Below are 16,347 nucleotides of genomic sequence, written 5' to 3'. Positions count from 1 at the left end.
CTCTGCCATGCTAACCCTGCCCTCAAAGGAGCTGGCCGTGACACAGCTGCCTTGGCGACCTCTTGCTCCTCCTCTGCCTTCGCCTTGGGCTTCCACTGGTTCCCCTGTGACATTTAGGAATGCTCTCAGTAGCGCGTCTACCAATGTGCGCTTGTACTCGCGCATCTTCCTATCACGCTCCAGTGTAGGAAGTAAGGTGGGCACATTGTCTTTGTACCGGGGATCCAGCAGGGTGGCAACCCAGTAGTCCGCACACGTTAAAATGTGGGCAACTCTGCTGTCGTTGCGCAGGCACTGCAGCATGTAGTCGCTCATGTGTGCCAGGCTGCCCAGAGGTAAGGACAAGCTGTCCTCTGTGGGAGGCGTATCGTCATTGTCCTGTGTTTCCCCCCAGCCACGCACCAGTGATGGGCCCGAGCTGCTTTGGGTGCCACCCCGCTGTGAACATGCTTCATCCTCATCCTCCTCCACCTCCTCCTCATCCTCGTCCTCCTCGTCCTCCAGTAGTGGGCCCTGTCTGGCCACATTTGTACCTGGCCTCTGGTGTTGCAAAAAACCTCCCTCTGAGTCACTTCGAAGAGACTGGCCTGAAAGTGCTAAAAATGACCCCTCTTCCTCCTCTTCCTCCTGGGCCACCTCCTCTTCCATCATCACCCTAAGTGTTTTCTCAAGGAGACATAGAAGTGGTATTGTAACGCTGATAACGGCGTCATCGCCACTGGCCATGTTGGTGGAGTACTCGAAACAGCGCAACAGGGCACACAGGTCTCGCATGGAGGCCCAGTCATTGGTGGTGAAGTGGGTCTGATCCGCAGTGCAACTGACCCGTGCGTGCTGCAGCTGAAACTCCACTATGGCCTGCTGCTGCTCGCACAGTCTGTCCAGCATATGCAAGGTGGAGTTCCACCTGGTGGGCACGTCGCATATGAGGCGGTGAGAGGGAAGGCCGAAGTTACGCTGTAGCGCAGACAGGCGAGCAGCGGCAGGGTGTGAACGCCGGAAGCGCGAACAGACGGCCCGCACTTTATGCAGCAGCTCTGACATGTCGGGGTAGTTGCGAATGAACTTCTGCACCACCAAATTCAGCACATGCGCCAGGCAAGGGATGTGCGTCAAACCGGCTAGTCCCAGAGCTGCAACGAGATTTCGCCCATTATCGCACACCACCAGGCCGGGCTTGAGGCTCACCGGCAGAAACCACTCGTCGATCTGTTGTTCTATACCCCGCCACAACTCCTGTGCGGTGTGGGGCCTGTCCCCCAAACATATGAGTTTCAGAATGGCCTGCTGACGTTTACCCCGGGCTGTGCTGAAGTTGGTGGTGAAGGTGTGTGGCTGACTGGATGAGCAGGTGGAAGAAGAGGAGGAGGAAGCTGAGTAGGAGGAGGAGGAGACAGGAGGCAAAGAATGTTGCCTTGCGATCCTTGGCAGCGGAAGGACGTGCACCAAACAGCTCTCCGCCTGGGGCCCAGCCGCCACTACATTTACCCAGTGTGCAGTTAGGGAGATATAGCGTCCCTGGCCGTGTTTACTGGTCCACGTATCTGGTTAGGTGGACCTTGCCACAGATGGCGTTGCGCAGTGCACACTTGATTTTATCGGACACTTGGTTGTGCAGGGAAGGCACGGCTCTCTTGGAGAAGTAGTGCTGGCTGGGAACAACATACTGTGGGACAGCAAGCGACATGAGCTGTTTGAAGCTGTGTGTGTCCACCAGCCTAAATGACAGCATTTCATAGGCCAGTAGTTTAGAAATGCTGGCATTCAGGGCCAGGGATCGAGGGTGGCTAGGTGGGAATTTACGCTTTCTCTCAAATGTTTGTGAGATGGAGAGCTGAACGCTGCCGTGTGACATGGTTGAGATGCTTGGTGACGCAGGTGGTGGTGTTGGTGGTACATCCCATGTTTGCTGGGCGGCAGGTGCCAACGTTCCTCCAGAGGCGGAGGAAGAGGCCGAGGCGGCGGCAGCAGCAGAAGAGGTAGCAGGGGGAGCCTTAGTGATTTCCTTGTTTTTAAGGTGTTTACTCCACTGCAGTTCATGCTTTGCATGCAGGTGCCTGGTCATGCAGATTGTGCTAATGTTCAGAACGTTAATGCCTCGCTTCAGGCTCTGATGGCACAGCGTGCAAATCACTCGGGTCTTGTCGTCAGCACATTGTTTGAAGAAGTGCCATGCCAGGGAACTCCTTGAAGCTGCCTTTGGGGTGCTCGGTCCCAGATGGCGGCGGTCAGTAGCAGGCGGAGTCTCTTGGCGGCGGGTGTTCTGATTTTGCCCACTGCTCCCTCTTTTGCTACGCTGTTGGCTCGGTCTCACCACTGCCTCTTCCTCCAAACTGTGAAAGTCAGTGGCACGACCTTCATTCCATGTGGGGTCTAGGACCTCATCGTCCCCTGCATCGTCTTCCACCCAGTCTTGATCCCTGACCTCCTGTTCAGTCTGCACACTGCAGAAAGACGCAGCAGTTGGCACCTGTGTTTCGTCATCATCAGAGACGTGCTGAGGTGGTATTCCCATGTCCTCATCATCAGGAAAAATAAGTGGTTGTGCGTTAGTGCATTCTATCTCTTCCACCCCTGGGGAAGGGCTAGGTGGATGCCCTTGGGAAACCCTGGCAGCAGAGTCTTCAAACAGCATAAGAGACTGCTGCATAACTTGAGGCTCAGACAGTTTCCCTGATATGCATGGGGGTGATGTGACAGACTGATGGGCTTGGTTTTCATGCGCCATCTGTGCGCTTTCTGCAGAAGACTGGGTGGGAGATAATGTGAACGTGCTGGATCCACTGTCGGCCACCCAATTGACTAATGCCTGTACCTGCTCAGGCCTTACCATCCTTAGAACGGCATTGGGCTCCACCAAATATCGCTGTTAATTCTGCTGGCTACTGGGACCTGAGGTAGTTGGTTCACTAGGACGTGTGGCTGTGGCAGAACGGCCACGTCCTCTCCCAGCACCAGAGGGTCCACTAACACCACCACGACCATGTCCGCGTCCCTTATTAGATGTTTTCCTCATTGTTCCCGTTCACCACAATTTTGAGAATGGCAAATTTGGGAATAGTTTTTCAACCCAGAACAAAAAGTGTGCTTTTACGGTCACTACAAATAACTTGACCAGCTAAAACAGTACAGATTTGGTTGAATAGAAATGTGAGGCCTGTTTTTTTTTTGCGCTGTGTGACAGGTATAGGTTTAATCACAGAATTAGACTTGTATCTGCACGGTAGCGTGTATGTTAAGTTTTTCTGAATGACACTATCAGCACCTTGAATGTAAGATATCCTTTTTGGGATAGATTTCAAGTAGGCCTCATATAGCAGAAACTAGTTATTTTGAGAATGGCAAATTTGGGAATAGTTTTTCAACCCAGAACAAAAAGTGTGCTTTTACGGTCACTACAAATAACTTGACCAGCTAAAACCGTACAGATTTGGTTGAATAGAAATGTGAGGCCTGGTTTTTTTTTGCGCTGTGTGACAGGTATAGGTTTAATCACAGAATTAGACTTGTATCTGCACGGTAGCGTGTATGTTAAGTTTTTCTGAATGACACTATCAGCACCTTGAATGTAAGATATCCTTTTTGGGATAGATTTCAAGTAGGCCTCATATAGCAGAAACTAGTTATTTTGAGAATGGCAAATTTGGGAATAGTTTTTCAACCCAGAACAAAAAGTGTGCTTTTACGGTCACTACAAATAACTTGACCAGCTAAAACCGTACAGATTTGGTTGAATAGAAATGTGAGGCCTGGTTTTTTTTTGCGCTGGGTGACAGGTATAGGTTTAATCACAGAATTAGACTTGTATCTGCACGGTAGCGTGTATGTTAAGTTTTTCTGAATGACACTATCAGCACCTTGAATGTAAGATATCCTTTTTGGGATAGATTTCAAGTAGGCCTTATATAGCAGAAACTAGTTATTTTGAGAATGGCAAATTTGGGAATAATTTTTCAACCCAGAAAAGTGTGCTTTTACTGTCACTACAAATAACTTGACCAGCTAAAACAGTACAAATTTGGTTGAATAGAAATGTCAGGTCTATTTTTTAGGCGCTGGGTGACAGGCTCAACTTGCCCCTGATGTAGTATATGGCCAAAAAATAACCACACTATTGATGGTTAAATGCACTTGGGTGACACAGGCTCAGCCTGCACCAGATGTAGTATATGGCCAAAAAATAACCAGACTGTTGATGGTTAAATGCACTTCGGTGACACAGGCTCAGCCTGCAGCTGATGTAGTATATGGCCAAAAAATAACCAGACTGTTGATGGTTAAATGCACTTCGGTGGCACAGGCTCAGCCTGCAGCTGATGTAGGATATAGCACAAAATAACCACACTATTGATGGTTAAATACACTTGGCCGCCGATCACCCCAGAAAAAAGTGATCTAAAAATGCTCTGGGCAGCCTCAAAAAAGTGAGCAAGTCGATATTAGCACTTCAATGATCCACAGCTGCAGATCGATCACAGAATGAAGTCTTTTGGAGGAGTTAATCTGCCTAATCTCGCCCTAACGTCGCAGTAGCAACCTCTCCCTATGCTTGAATCAGCAGAGTGACATGCAGCGTTACGTGACCCAAGCTTATATAGAGGCTGGGTCACATGCTGCACTGGCCAATCACAGCCATGCCAATAGTAGGCAAGGCTGTGATGGCCTCTTGGGGCAAGTAGTATGACGCTTGTTGATTGGCTGCTTTGCAGGCTTTCAAAAAGCGCCAAGAAAGCGCCGAACACCGAACCCGAACCCGGACTTTTACGAAAATGTTCGGGTTCGTGTCACGGACACCCCAAAATTCGGTACGAACCCGAACTTTACAGTTTGGGTTCGCTCATCCCTACTTGAGGGGTGTAGTTTCTTAGATTGGGTCACTTTTATGGAGTTTCTACTCTAGCATTGCATCAGGGGGGCTTCAAATGGGATATGGTGTCAAAAAAAACAGTCCAGCAAAACCTGCATTCCAAAAACCGTATGGCATTCCTTGTCTTCTCCGCCCTGCCGTGTGCCCGTACAGCGGTTTACGACCACATATGGGGTGTTTATGTAAACTACAGAATCAGGGTCATAAATATTGAGTTTGGTTTGGCTGTTAACCCTTGCTTTGTAACTGGAAAAAAATTATTAAAATAGAAAATCTGCCAAAAAAGTGAAATTTTGAAATTGTATCTCTATTTTCCATAAATTCTTGTTGAACACCTAAAGAGTTAACAAAGTTTGTAAAATCAGTTCTGAATACCTTGAGGGTTGTAGTTTCTAGAATAGGGTCATTTTTGGGTGGTTTCTATTATGTAAGCCTCGCAAAGTGACTTCAGATCTGAACTGGTCCCTAAAAATTGGTTTTTTGAAAAAGATTTGCTTCTAAACTTCTAAGCCTTGTAACATCCCCAAAAAATAAAATAAAATATCATTCCCAAAATGATACAAATATGAAGTAGACATATGGGGAATGTAAAGTAATAACTATTTTTGAAGGTATTACTATGTATTATAGAAGTAGAGAAATTGAAACTTGGAAATTTGCCATTTTTTACCAATTTGTGGTAAATTTGGTATTTTTTTTATAAATAAAAATTAATTTTTTGGACTTCATTTTACCTGTGTCATTAAGTACAATATGTGACGAAAAAACAATCTCAAAATTGCCTGGATAAGTCAAAGCGTTTTAACGTTATCATCACTTAAAATGACACTGGTCAGATTTGCAAAAAATGGCCTGGTCCTTAAGGTGAAATAAGGCTGTGTCCCAAAGGGGTTAAGGACTCAATACTGACAGGGAGTGTTCCACAGGATTGGCGCATAGCAAATGTGGTGCCAATATTCAAAAAGGGTCCAATAACAGAGCAGAGAAACTATAGGCCGGTAAGTTTAACATCTGTCGTGAGTAAACTGTTTGAAGATTTTGGAAGAGATGCTATCTTGGAGTTCCTCAAGGAAAATATACAAATAACGCCATATCAGCAGGCTTCATGAGGGATCGGTCATATCAAACTAATTTAATCAGTTTCTATGAGGAGGTAAGTTCTAGACTTGACAGCGGCGAATCAATGGATGTCGTATATCTGGACTTCTCCAAAGCATTTGACACTGTACCGTATGAAAGGTTAGTATATAAAATGTCTGTATGTGGGTAAGTAACTGGCTCAGTAATAGAATACAGAGGGTGGTTATTAATGGTACACACTCAGTTTGGTTCACTGTCACTAGTGGAGTACCTCAGGGGTCAGTAGTGGGCCCTATTCTCTTCAAAATATTTATTAATGATCTTGTAGATCACTCTAAACTGTGTAAAGTAATTAACATGAAAGAGGACAGTATACTACTACAGAGGGATCTGGATAAATTGGAGGCTTGGGCAGAGAAGTGGCACATGAGGTTTAACACTGACAAATGCAAGGTTATGCACATGGGAAGGAATAATGCAACTCACCCGTACATACTAAATGGTAAAACACTGGGTAACACTGACATGGAAAAGGACCTAGGAATTTTAGTGAACAGCAACTAAGCTGTAAAAACCAGTGTCAGGCAGCTGCTGCCAAGGCCAATAAGATAAGGGCTTGCACGAAAACGGGCATAGATGCCCGTGATGAGAACATAGTCCTACTACTTAACAAATCATTAGTCAGACCACACATGGAGTACTGTGTACAGTTCTAGGCTCCTGTGAACAAGGCCGACATAGCAGAGCTGGAGAGGGTACAAAGGAGGGCAACTAAAGTAATAACTAGAATGGGGGGACTACAGTACCCTGAAAGATTATCAACATTAGGGTTATTCGCTTTAGAAAAAAGACGACTGAGGGGAGATCTAATTGCTATGTATAAATATATCAGGGGTCAGTACAGGGATCTATCCCATCATCTATTTATCCCCAGGACTGTGACTATGACGAGGGGACATCCTCTGCGTCTGGAGGAAAGAAGGTTTGTACACGCTCATTGATCGAGGGAGTTATTCTGATTGCCTGATTGGAGTCGGGAGGGAATTTTTTTTGCCTTAAGTGGGGAAAATTGACTTCAACCTCACAGTTTGTTTTTTTTTTGCCTTCCTCTGGCTCAACCTTGCAGGATAATAGGCCAAACTGGATGGACAGATGTCTTTTTTTCAGCCTTATAAACTATGTTACTATGTTACTATATAAAGGTGCTTCAGTTTTATATGACTGACAGTATTATGCCTTTTACAAGTTCCAACTGTGGTTAGCAAGATCCAAGGTGTCATCTGAGTAAATGTCTACTATGTCTGATAATTATTATATGAGTTTTATATGTACAGTGCTTCTGAGGAAGTGGCCCTCCTACACATCTTTTTATTTTCTGACCTAGCAATACTTGACAATATTTTTAGATTTTTTCATAATTGTATTATACAAAAGGCAGCAGTAGGCATTTATTGTAGAAGAATAAAAGCAACTTTCAACTAGCAAAAAAAGTATAAATTATGATTTACACTATTTTGTTATGAATATCTGCACTAGCTTCATCTTTTTTTTTCATTAGCAAATTAACATCTCAAAGCATGACATCTTTTCTGCATATTATTCTACATCATGCAACAAGTAGACATATAATTTAACCGCTTAGTGACCAAGAATGGTACACATAACTTTCTGATTAACTTTTATTAACTCTTTCTGGGAGGGAAATGGGGAAAAATAGCAATACTGCCACTGCGTTTTTACATTATACATTTTACGGCGTCCATTTTTCGGTACAAATAACATAATATCTTTATTCTCTGGGTCAGTACGATTACAGTGATACTAAATACTTATAATTTATTTTACGTTTTACTACTTTTTTTTGCAATAAAACCCCTTTTATTAACCAAAAAATTGCATTGCCACTTCACAAGACCAATAACTTTTTTTTTTTCTATGGAGTTGTGTGAGGGCTTGATTTTTGAGGGACGACTTGTATTTTTCATTGGTCTCATTTTGGAGTAAATGCCGCATTTTGATCGCTTGTTATTAAGTTTTTTTCAGTGGAAACTAAGAATAAATTAGAAATTCTGTCTTTTTTTTATTTAATTTTTTACGGCGTTCACCATAGGGGATAATTTATGTAATATTTATGTAGTCCGGGTCGTTACGGATGCGGCAATACCAAACATATGGGGGATATTTCCTTTTTGCAATTTTTTTCATTGAAAAGCGTATTTTCAATGGAAAAAAAAGCATTTTTTTTATTTTATGGAATTTTTTTTATTTAATAAATGTGTATTTTTTTTCTATTTTTTTTACTACTTAATAGTCCCACAAGGGGACTATAATATACAGTATTTTGATTGCTTTTAAAATGTAATGCATTATCTCTATAATACATTACATTTCAATAGCAATGCTATTCAAACATAGACCAGCAGGCTGCGCCAGAGAGGCACAGCCTGCTGGAGGTAACGGAAGACAGGCTCGGGGCCCTGATCGGAAGCAAGGTAAGCTTCCCAACACATCAGCACCCCGCGATCGCATTTTTGGGGTGCTGATGGGAGACAGAGGGAGTCCGCTTCCTCTGTCACCACTTTACATGCAGCCCGGCATGTAATAGGTTAAACAGCCCGGATCGGCACTCCTGCCGGTCCGGGCTGTTAGAGCAGGGTCCCGGCTCTCATGTGAGAGCCGGGTCCGCGCTCCCCGCTGCGCGGGGGAGCCGTGCAGCGCTTAGACTGGGCCGCCGTAAAAACCCCTTAGTGACCGCCGTAAAAAGGCGTATGGGTGGTCACTAAGGGGTTAATAGATAACATGCTTAAATGTGTATAGGGGGCTGAAACGAGGCACACATTTGGGAGGTGATCAATAGTTGATCCTTTACTCTATTTGTATGAAGTGATAGTATGACAGGTTTCCAGAAATTAGACCCCTGGGTATACATATAAGGCTACTTTCACACTGGCATTTTGGCTTTCCGTTTGTGAGATCTGTTCAGGTCTCTCACAAGCGGTCCAAAACAGATCAGTTTTGCACTAATGCATTCTGAATGGAAAAGGATCCGCTCAGAATGCATCAGTTTGCCTAAGTTTGCCTCCGTTCCGTCTCCATTCCGCTTTGGAGGTGGACACCAAAGCATTGCTTGCATCGTTTTGGTGTTTGTCTGATGAAATTTAGCCAAACGGATCCATTCTGACACACAATGTAAGTCAATAGGGATGGATCCGTTTTCTATGACACAATCTGACACAATAGAAAACGGATCAGTCCTCCATTGACTTTCAATGGTGTTCAAGACGGATCAGTTTTGGCTATGTTACAGATAATACAAACGGATCCCTTCTGAACGGATGCATGCGGTTGTATTATCTGAACGGATCCGTCTGTGCAGATCCATGACAGATCCACACCAAATGCGAGTGTGTAAGTAGCCCATCTTTGACCATAAATGAAATAATAATTAATTATTCTATCTATACAGAAACAAACCCAAACTGTGAATGAAAGTACAGTTTAAACCAGAAATTTACATACACTATATAAAAAGACACATATGCATGTTTTTTTCAATATCTGACATGAAATCGGAATAAAATTTCCTGGTTTTGGTCAATTAGGATTACCATAATTATTATTATTTGTCAAATGCCAGAATAATGAGAGAGAATATTTTAAGGCATTTTTATTACTTTCTGCAAAATCAAAAGTTTACATGCATTTTATTAATATTTGGTACCATTGCCCTTAAACTGTATGACTTGGGTCAAACGTTTTGGATATCCTTCCACAATCTTCTCACAATAGTTGGTTGGAATTTGGGCCCACTCCTCCTGACAAAACTGGTGTAACTGAGCCATGTTTGTTGGTCGCCTTGCTCGCAACTGCCTTTTCAGCTTTGCCCATAAATTTTCAATAGGAATAAGATCAGGGCTTTGAGATGGCCACTCCAAAACATTGACTTTGTCATCTATAAGCCACTTTGTAACCAGTTTGGCAGTATGCTTTGGGTCATTGTCCATTTGGAAGACCCATTTTCCCCCAAGCTTTAACTTCCTGGCTGATGTCTTGAGATGTTGCTTCAGTATTTCCACATAATCTTCTTTCCTAATGATGCAATCTATTTTGTGAAGTGCACCAGTCCCTTCTTCAGCAAAACAACCCCACAACCTGATGCTGCCACCCCCGTGTTTTACAGTTGGGATGGGGTTCTTAGGCTTCCATGCTTCTTCTTTTTCCTCCAAATGTAACAATGGTCATTATGGCCAAAAAGTTCTATTTTAGTTTTGTCAGACCACATGACATGTCTCCAAAAATGTAGGTCTTTGTTCCCGTGTGCATTTGCAAACATTAATCTGGCTTTTTTATGTTTCTTTTGGAATAATGGCTTCCTCCTGGCAGAGTGGCCTTTCAGCCTTTCAGCCAATATTAATACAGTACTCATTTCACTATGGATATTGACATCTTCACAAGGTCTTTTGCTTTTGTTCTTGGGTTGATGTGCACATGTCAGACCAAAGCAGGTTCATCTCTGAGACACAGAACCAGTCTCCTTCCTGAGCGGTATGATGACTGGACATTCCCATCTTGTTTGTACTTGCGTATAATTGTTTGTACAGATGAACAAGGCACCTTCAGGTATCTTGAAATTACACCCAAGAATGAGCCAGACTTGTATAAGTCCACAATTCTCTTCCTGATATCTTGGCTGATTTATTTAGACTTTCCCATGATGCTACACACAGAAGCAGTGTGTTTCATGTGTGCATTTAAATACATCCACAGCTGTTTCTCTAATTAACTCAGATGTTGCCAACAAACCTAACAGAAGCTTCCAAACACATGACATCATCATATGGGCAGTCCAGAATTGTTTAAAGGCATAGTAATCTTAGTGTATGTAAACTTTTGACATTGCAGAAAGTAATAAAAATGCTTTAAAACATTCTCTCTCTCATTATTCTGGCATTTGGCAAATAATACTATTTTTTACCTATTATGTTGGACTCAGGGACTGTTGGACTCTTTATATATAGGTCCCTGAATCCAAACTTTTTTTGTTTTGATTTTATTTAGCATTTTTGTAAAAACTGCCATAAAATATTTTCTTGTATTTTTTTTTGCAAAATAAGGCATAACAAAACAGCAAAAAAAAAAAAGAAGGCATTTGTGAAATCAATGATTAGTCGTCTTCACATTAAAGGGGTTTTCTGGGATTTACATATTAATGGCCTATCCTCAGGATTGCTGCAAGACCAAGTAGAGCTGCTACCAAATGGATGATGGTGTGATGGTGTGCTTGGTAAGCTGAGAGGAGGCCACAGTGCTCAGCAGAGCTCCAGTAACAGCTGATTGGCATGAGTGTCGTGACTCCTTCCGCTAATAGACCACCATCAGTCTCATATTGATAACAAGTATAAAACAAATGCAAACTCAGCCGCATAGTATAAAAATTGGAGGCCTAATTACTGTAAGTAACTTCCATGTGTGTTTTCAATTGTTGAAGGACTCAATGTGAGATGACACTGAGTAAAAAGGGTGCTTTATACACAGATTAGATTGAGCAGTTTATAAGAAGCACAGCACACTTCCACGTGCACTAAATCAGCAACTTACTGCAAAATGAAATCGTATATTCAATAAAATAATATATTTTGGCATTTTAGAACTGCTCAAAACCCCTAATATCAAACTACTCAAATGCACGTGTAGATCCAATCTTCATAGCTAAAAGTAAACTTGGAATTTTCTAAATGTTGGCAACAACAGCCTATAAGAATAAATATCTATGACTAAAATAACCTATTCCTTATTTTTGAGCCAGACAGAAATACCCTGACTACATGCTTAAAGACCTGACCAGGGATAGTTGTTTGACAGCCATGCTCATACACCTCTGCTCCACCAGCAACTTCACAAGCGGTAGTGATTTCAGTGTATTCATAAATGAGCCCTTACTTCCAAATCGCTGTCAGGTGGAGGTGACGGATTATTTTTTCTGCCTCTTCCCCGAGACTTTGACCCAGCACTTCTACACGTCCTGTCATCAAGATCTTTGATTGGTGTTGAGGGACTCTGTACTGTGTCAAAATCTCCTAAAAAAAGCAAGCACATGTTAGGAAAAATGGTATTATCAGTCTCCTTGCTAAATGTGATAAGCTAATGATAATATCTCACTAGGGCTGGAGCCCATAAACTGCCAGCAGAGTGTTAGAATAGGTCATATTTTCAAGATAAGTCTTTGAGTTTACAGAATCCAACCTATAGAGTCTAACCTAAAGGAGAAACTCAGTAGTTAACACTTACATATTACCTTGGGTTCTCTGTCATATGCTATGGTTTTGTCTCCCAACCCCTCCTTTGAATTTGTACCCAAAGCCAACATGTCTTGGTCTTTATTGACAATCTTATGATTTAATGATCACTTTTAGATTTCTGCTTTGGATTTTCTACAGTCTCTATAATACATGTCTTATATGATAAATGATCCCCAACTGCCAGATTACAAAAGGTCAAGCAAACTGGGCTGCTGATTTTATTCCTTACGCTCAGATCATGAGTAGACATAAATAAATATTATTCTAATCTAATCCCTACTTAGCCTCCGAAATGTGAATCCCTCTAATTTACTGCTAACCTGGCGATCATTTCTTACTTCTACAGAGATGAATGAATCTTTATCCATTGGGTGTCTATTGATTTTTGAGAAATGATTTTGTTATTACTGTATGTTACTGTTTTACTACCCTCTTATAATTATATAGCAGATCACTGACTCATAAGATCAACAAGTCCTATGAATTAGTCAAAGATTATTTGTAAATCTACACTGCCATAGAAATACAATTGATACAACTAGTTGCTTCATTCCAAACCCAACTTAAATCTGCAGATATCTGAAACAAAACGTTGAAAGGAAAAAAAACTTTATATTTACTCATGGAGTAAACCTTTCTTGTTTCTGTTATTCATTGTAAATGGACAGTTGTTAAGGAGGTGATAGTAGCTGCAGTACAGGCACAATATGTGTATTAAAACAAGTTGTACTTACATCATTTTAGCCACAGTTAATGCCTGACATTGTCGAATATGGCTCCTTGGAATATAGCCCATTACAATATGTTTCCATGTGCTAATCAAAATATACCAGACACTACACCCAACAAAATGTACATTTACTGTATGCTAGAAATAATTTACTAGATCACATTGTTTATACATGTTCTCTCCCATAATAAAATGCAGTTTTGTCCTGTTCTGTAGTGCAGTGAGGTTTTACAATTGTACAGTGCACTTTAAATGTGCCTCGGCGACTCTGTATGAAACACTGCACAGCATCCTACTTAAAAACAAACATGACGTTCCTACATGCAAATCCCAGTTTCACTTTTTAAATGGCATGTGGGAAAAATTAGAAAATCCTTTCTCATATATTTATAACTAGAAAGGAACCAGGAGCAGTGTATATATGTATATTTAATGGGGTTTTTGTTTGGGGAGTACATACCGATTGACTTGAGAAATTTACAATAACCTTTGTGTTTTTCTGAATGGCAGAATCCCTTATTTTTGCATTCCCCAGCTGTCCATAAATCCATTTCCTCCCCTATAATCAAGACTCCAAGATTTTTACAATCCCTTTGACCACTTCTGGCATCATTTTTTTTTTTATAGTTTTCAAACATATACTGATCACACTTTACCACATCTGCTTCTTGGGCTGTTGGAAAAAAGTCAAATCGTTACAAGCCAAAAGGGCACTATAGAGGAGGCAGCTGTTCTGTACCATTGCTGTTGTGATACTGCTTAACACAGCATTGCAGACCACTGGTTATAGCAGAAACTTCCCAGAGAAACGAGGGCAAATTTTTTTCTCAAGTGGAAAAGATAAACTGGAAAATGTGGGAAAAATTGTATTTAGCATTTGATTTAGATTTAATAATTAGTAGCTCAACCTGGTAAAAGTAATTTTGTGCCTGAAACATTAATTCAATCTCTTATGATGTACACCTATTAAATAAAAGAAAAGAAAAGCCACTAAATGACCTACCAGTAGTGATAGACGCAAAAAACGCAATCAAATGTTCGCGAACTGCAAGTTCGCGGCGAGCCCCATTCACTTTAATAGCAGGCGAACCTGAAAAACCTTCAGCTCATATTTGCACCAAATACTTAGTAGAAGTGCACAAATAGTCCCGCAAAATGGACAGTGACATACTAGAGGAGGATCAATGACAAAAATTCCATAAAAAAATATGTATCTTAATCAGGGGACATTTTTATGCGTCTTAAAGGGAAATTCTCTGAAATGTGTCCTGTTGGAGCCTAAAAACATTTTATTTTAGGCCACAGGAGTACTGGCCTTATAAATTAGGCATTCACCTGACATAAAAGAAATTCTGATTATGTGGCTCGAGGTACATTATGCGGTCACTGAATAACAATTTTACTGTAGCCCACTTTTTGTTTCACTTTTTAGGGGGGGCAACTGGTATATCACACCAGTAAAAAATTATTTGTTCCAATAGCGTTTGGCACTCTGTGTAGCTGCAGTATCACAGCAAAACGGCACACAACTGCTGCACAATACAAATGCACTATAATATACTTTCTATGTTAGAAAGTATATTATAAGTATATCACACCCCTCAGTATGTCACACCTATCGATAGCACACCTTTACCAGTCCTTAAAGGATATTTGTGGCCCTATTAGCTAGCATTTGTTATTCCTAACAGTCTTTCCCTGCTCCACACAGCTACTTCTCCCTACACTGGCAAAAGACTGAATGTAAAATGGCAGCCAGATCAGGTTTATTTATAGGGTAGGGGGGTGTCCATGTGCTGAAACGTCTAAATTGGCTGTCCTGTCCCACCTGATAAATGTGTAATGGGTCAAAGTTCGGCTCAATGCAAAAGAATATGGCGCCGGCGGACATCGCCATATGTTCGCCTATTCGGCGAACCACGAACAAGCAAAATTCACCGCCAAATGACCGCCGGGCGAACCGCAAGGCCATCTCTAGAAGACGATATATCAATCCCCTCTATCAGTATTTTGTGGAAACAGGTATATAGAACCCCTTAATGAGTATTTGCTGGAAGCCGGTAAATCAAACCCCTTAATCAATATTTGGTGGAAGCCGATGTATCGCAGGCCTCAATCAATATTTGGTGGAAGCTGGTATATCAATCCCCACTATCAGAACTTTGCTGGAAGCCGGTAAATCAAACCACTTAATCAATATTTGGTCGAAGCCGATGTATTGCTGGCCTCAATTAATATTTGGTGGAAGCCGGTATATCAATCCCCTCTATCAGTATTTTGTGGAAACAGGTATATAGAACCCCTTAATGAGTATTTGCTGGAAGCTGGTATATCAAACCCCTTAATCAATATTAGGTGGAAGCCGGTGTATCACACCACTCAAACAATATTTTGTGGAAGCCGGTTTATCACACCCCTTAATCAGTATTTTGTGGAAGCAGGCATATCAAACCCCTTAATCCGTATTTTGTGGAAGCGGGTATATCGCACCCTTTAATCAGTTTTTTTAGGGCAACAGATATATCACACCAGTTGCAATTAGTTATTCTAATAGCGTTTGTCCCTCTATCTAGCTGCGGTATCTTAGCAGAACCGCACACAACTGCAGCACAATACAAATGCACTATAATATACTTTCTTTGTTAGAAGGTATATTATAAGTATATCACACCCCTCAGTATGTTACACCTCCTATCGATAGCACACCTATATCAGTCCTTAAAATGACTTTTGTGGCTCTATTACCTAGCGTTTGGTGTCTCTAACAGTCTGTCCCTGCTCCACACAGCAACCTCTCCCTACACTGTCAAAAAACTGAATGTACAATGGCTGCCAGATCAGGATTATTTATAGGGTAGGGGGTATGTCCATGTGCTGAAATGTCTCAATTGGCTGTCCTGTCCAACCTGATGGATGTGTCATGAGTCAAAAAAAATATGGCACGTGCGAATGTCGCCATATGTTTGTATGTTTGGCGAATCGCGAACGAGCAAAGTTCGCCGCGAAATGACCACCGGGCGAACCGCAAGGCCATCTCTATTAATGACTTATCCTGAGGATAGGTCATAAATATCAGATCGGTGGGAGTTCAATATCCAGCACCCCCACCGATCAGCTGTATGAAGAGGCGGCGAGTGCAGTGCGCTCTTACCTTCCTTCGTCTCTGTTCCATTTCACCACTGCTGTCTATGGCAAAGACCATAGACTGCAGCAGTGGACAGGAAGAGTGAAGGAAGACAGCACGTGTGCACTGTGCGTGCATTTTCTTCATGCAGCTGATCGGCTGTATAAAGAGAATATGTCATCAATATTAAAAGCCCATGACAACTTCTTTAATCAAATTATGCAGTTGAATAAGGGTTTAAAAGGGT

At 41.9% G+C, this 16,347-nt stretch overlaps 1 protein-coding gene across 12 annotated transcripts in view; it reads right to left on the bottom strand.

The window, feature by feature from the left end:
• Positions 1-16,347, bottom strand: part of EYA4 (EYA transcriptional coactivator and phosphatase 4) — a 390,423-nt gene that overhangs the window by 92,543 nt on the left and 281,533 nt on the right. For all 12 annotated transcript variants that reach the window (XM_040429159.1, XM_040429165.1, XM_040429163.1 and 9 more), the window contains one exon: positions 11,888-12,024. In XM_040429159.1, the coding sequence (XP_040285093.1) occupies positions 11,888-12,024 (137 nt within the window). The remainder of the gene's footprint in view (positions 1-11,887; positions 12,025-16,347) is intronic.

This window comes from Bufo bufo, chromosome 4, assembly GCF_905171765.1.
Source record: "Bufo bufo chromosome 4, aBufBuf1.1, whole genome shotgun sequence".
NCBI lineage: Eukaryota > Metazoa > Chordata > Amphibia > Anura > Bufonidae > Bufo > Bufo bufo.
This window is presented reverse-complemented; position numbering and strand designations above follow the sequence as displayed.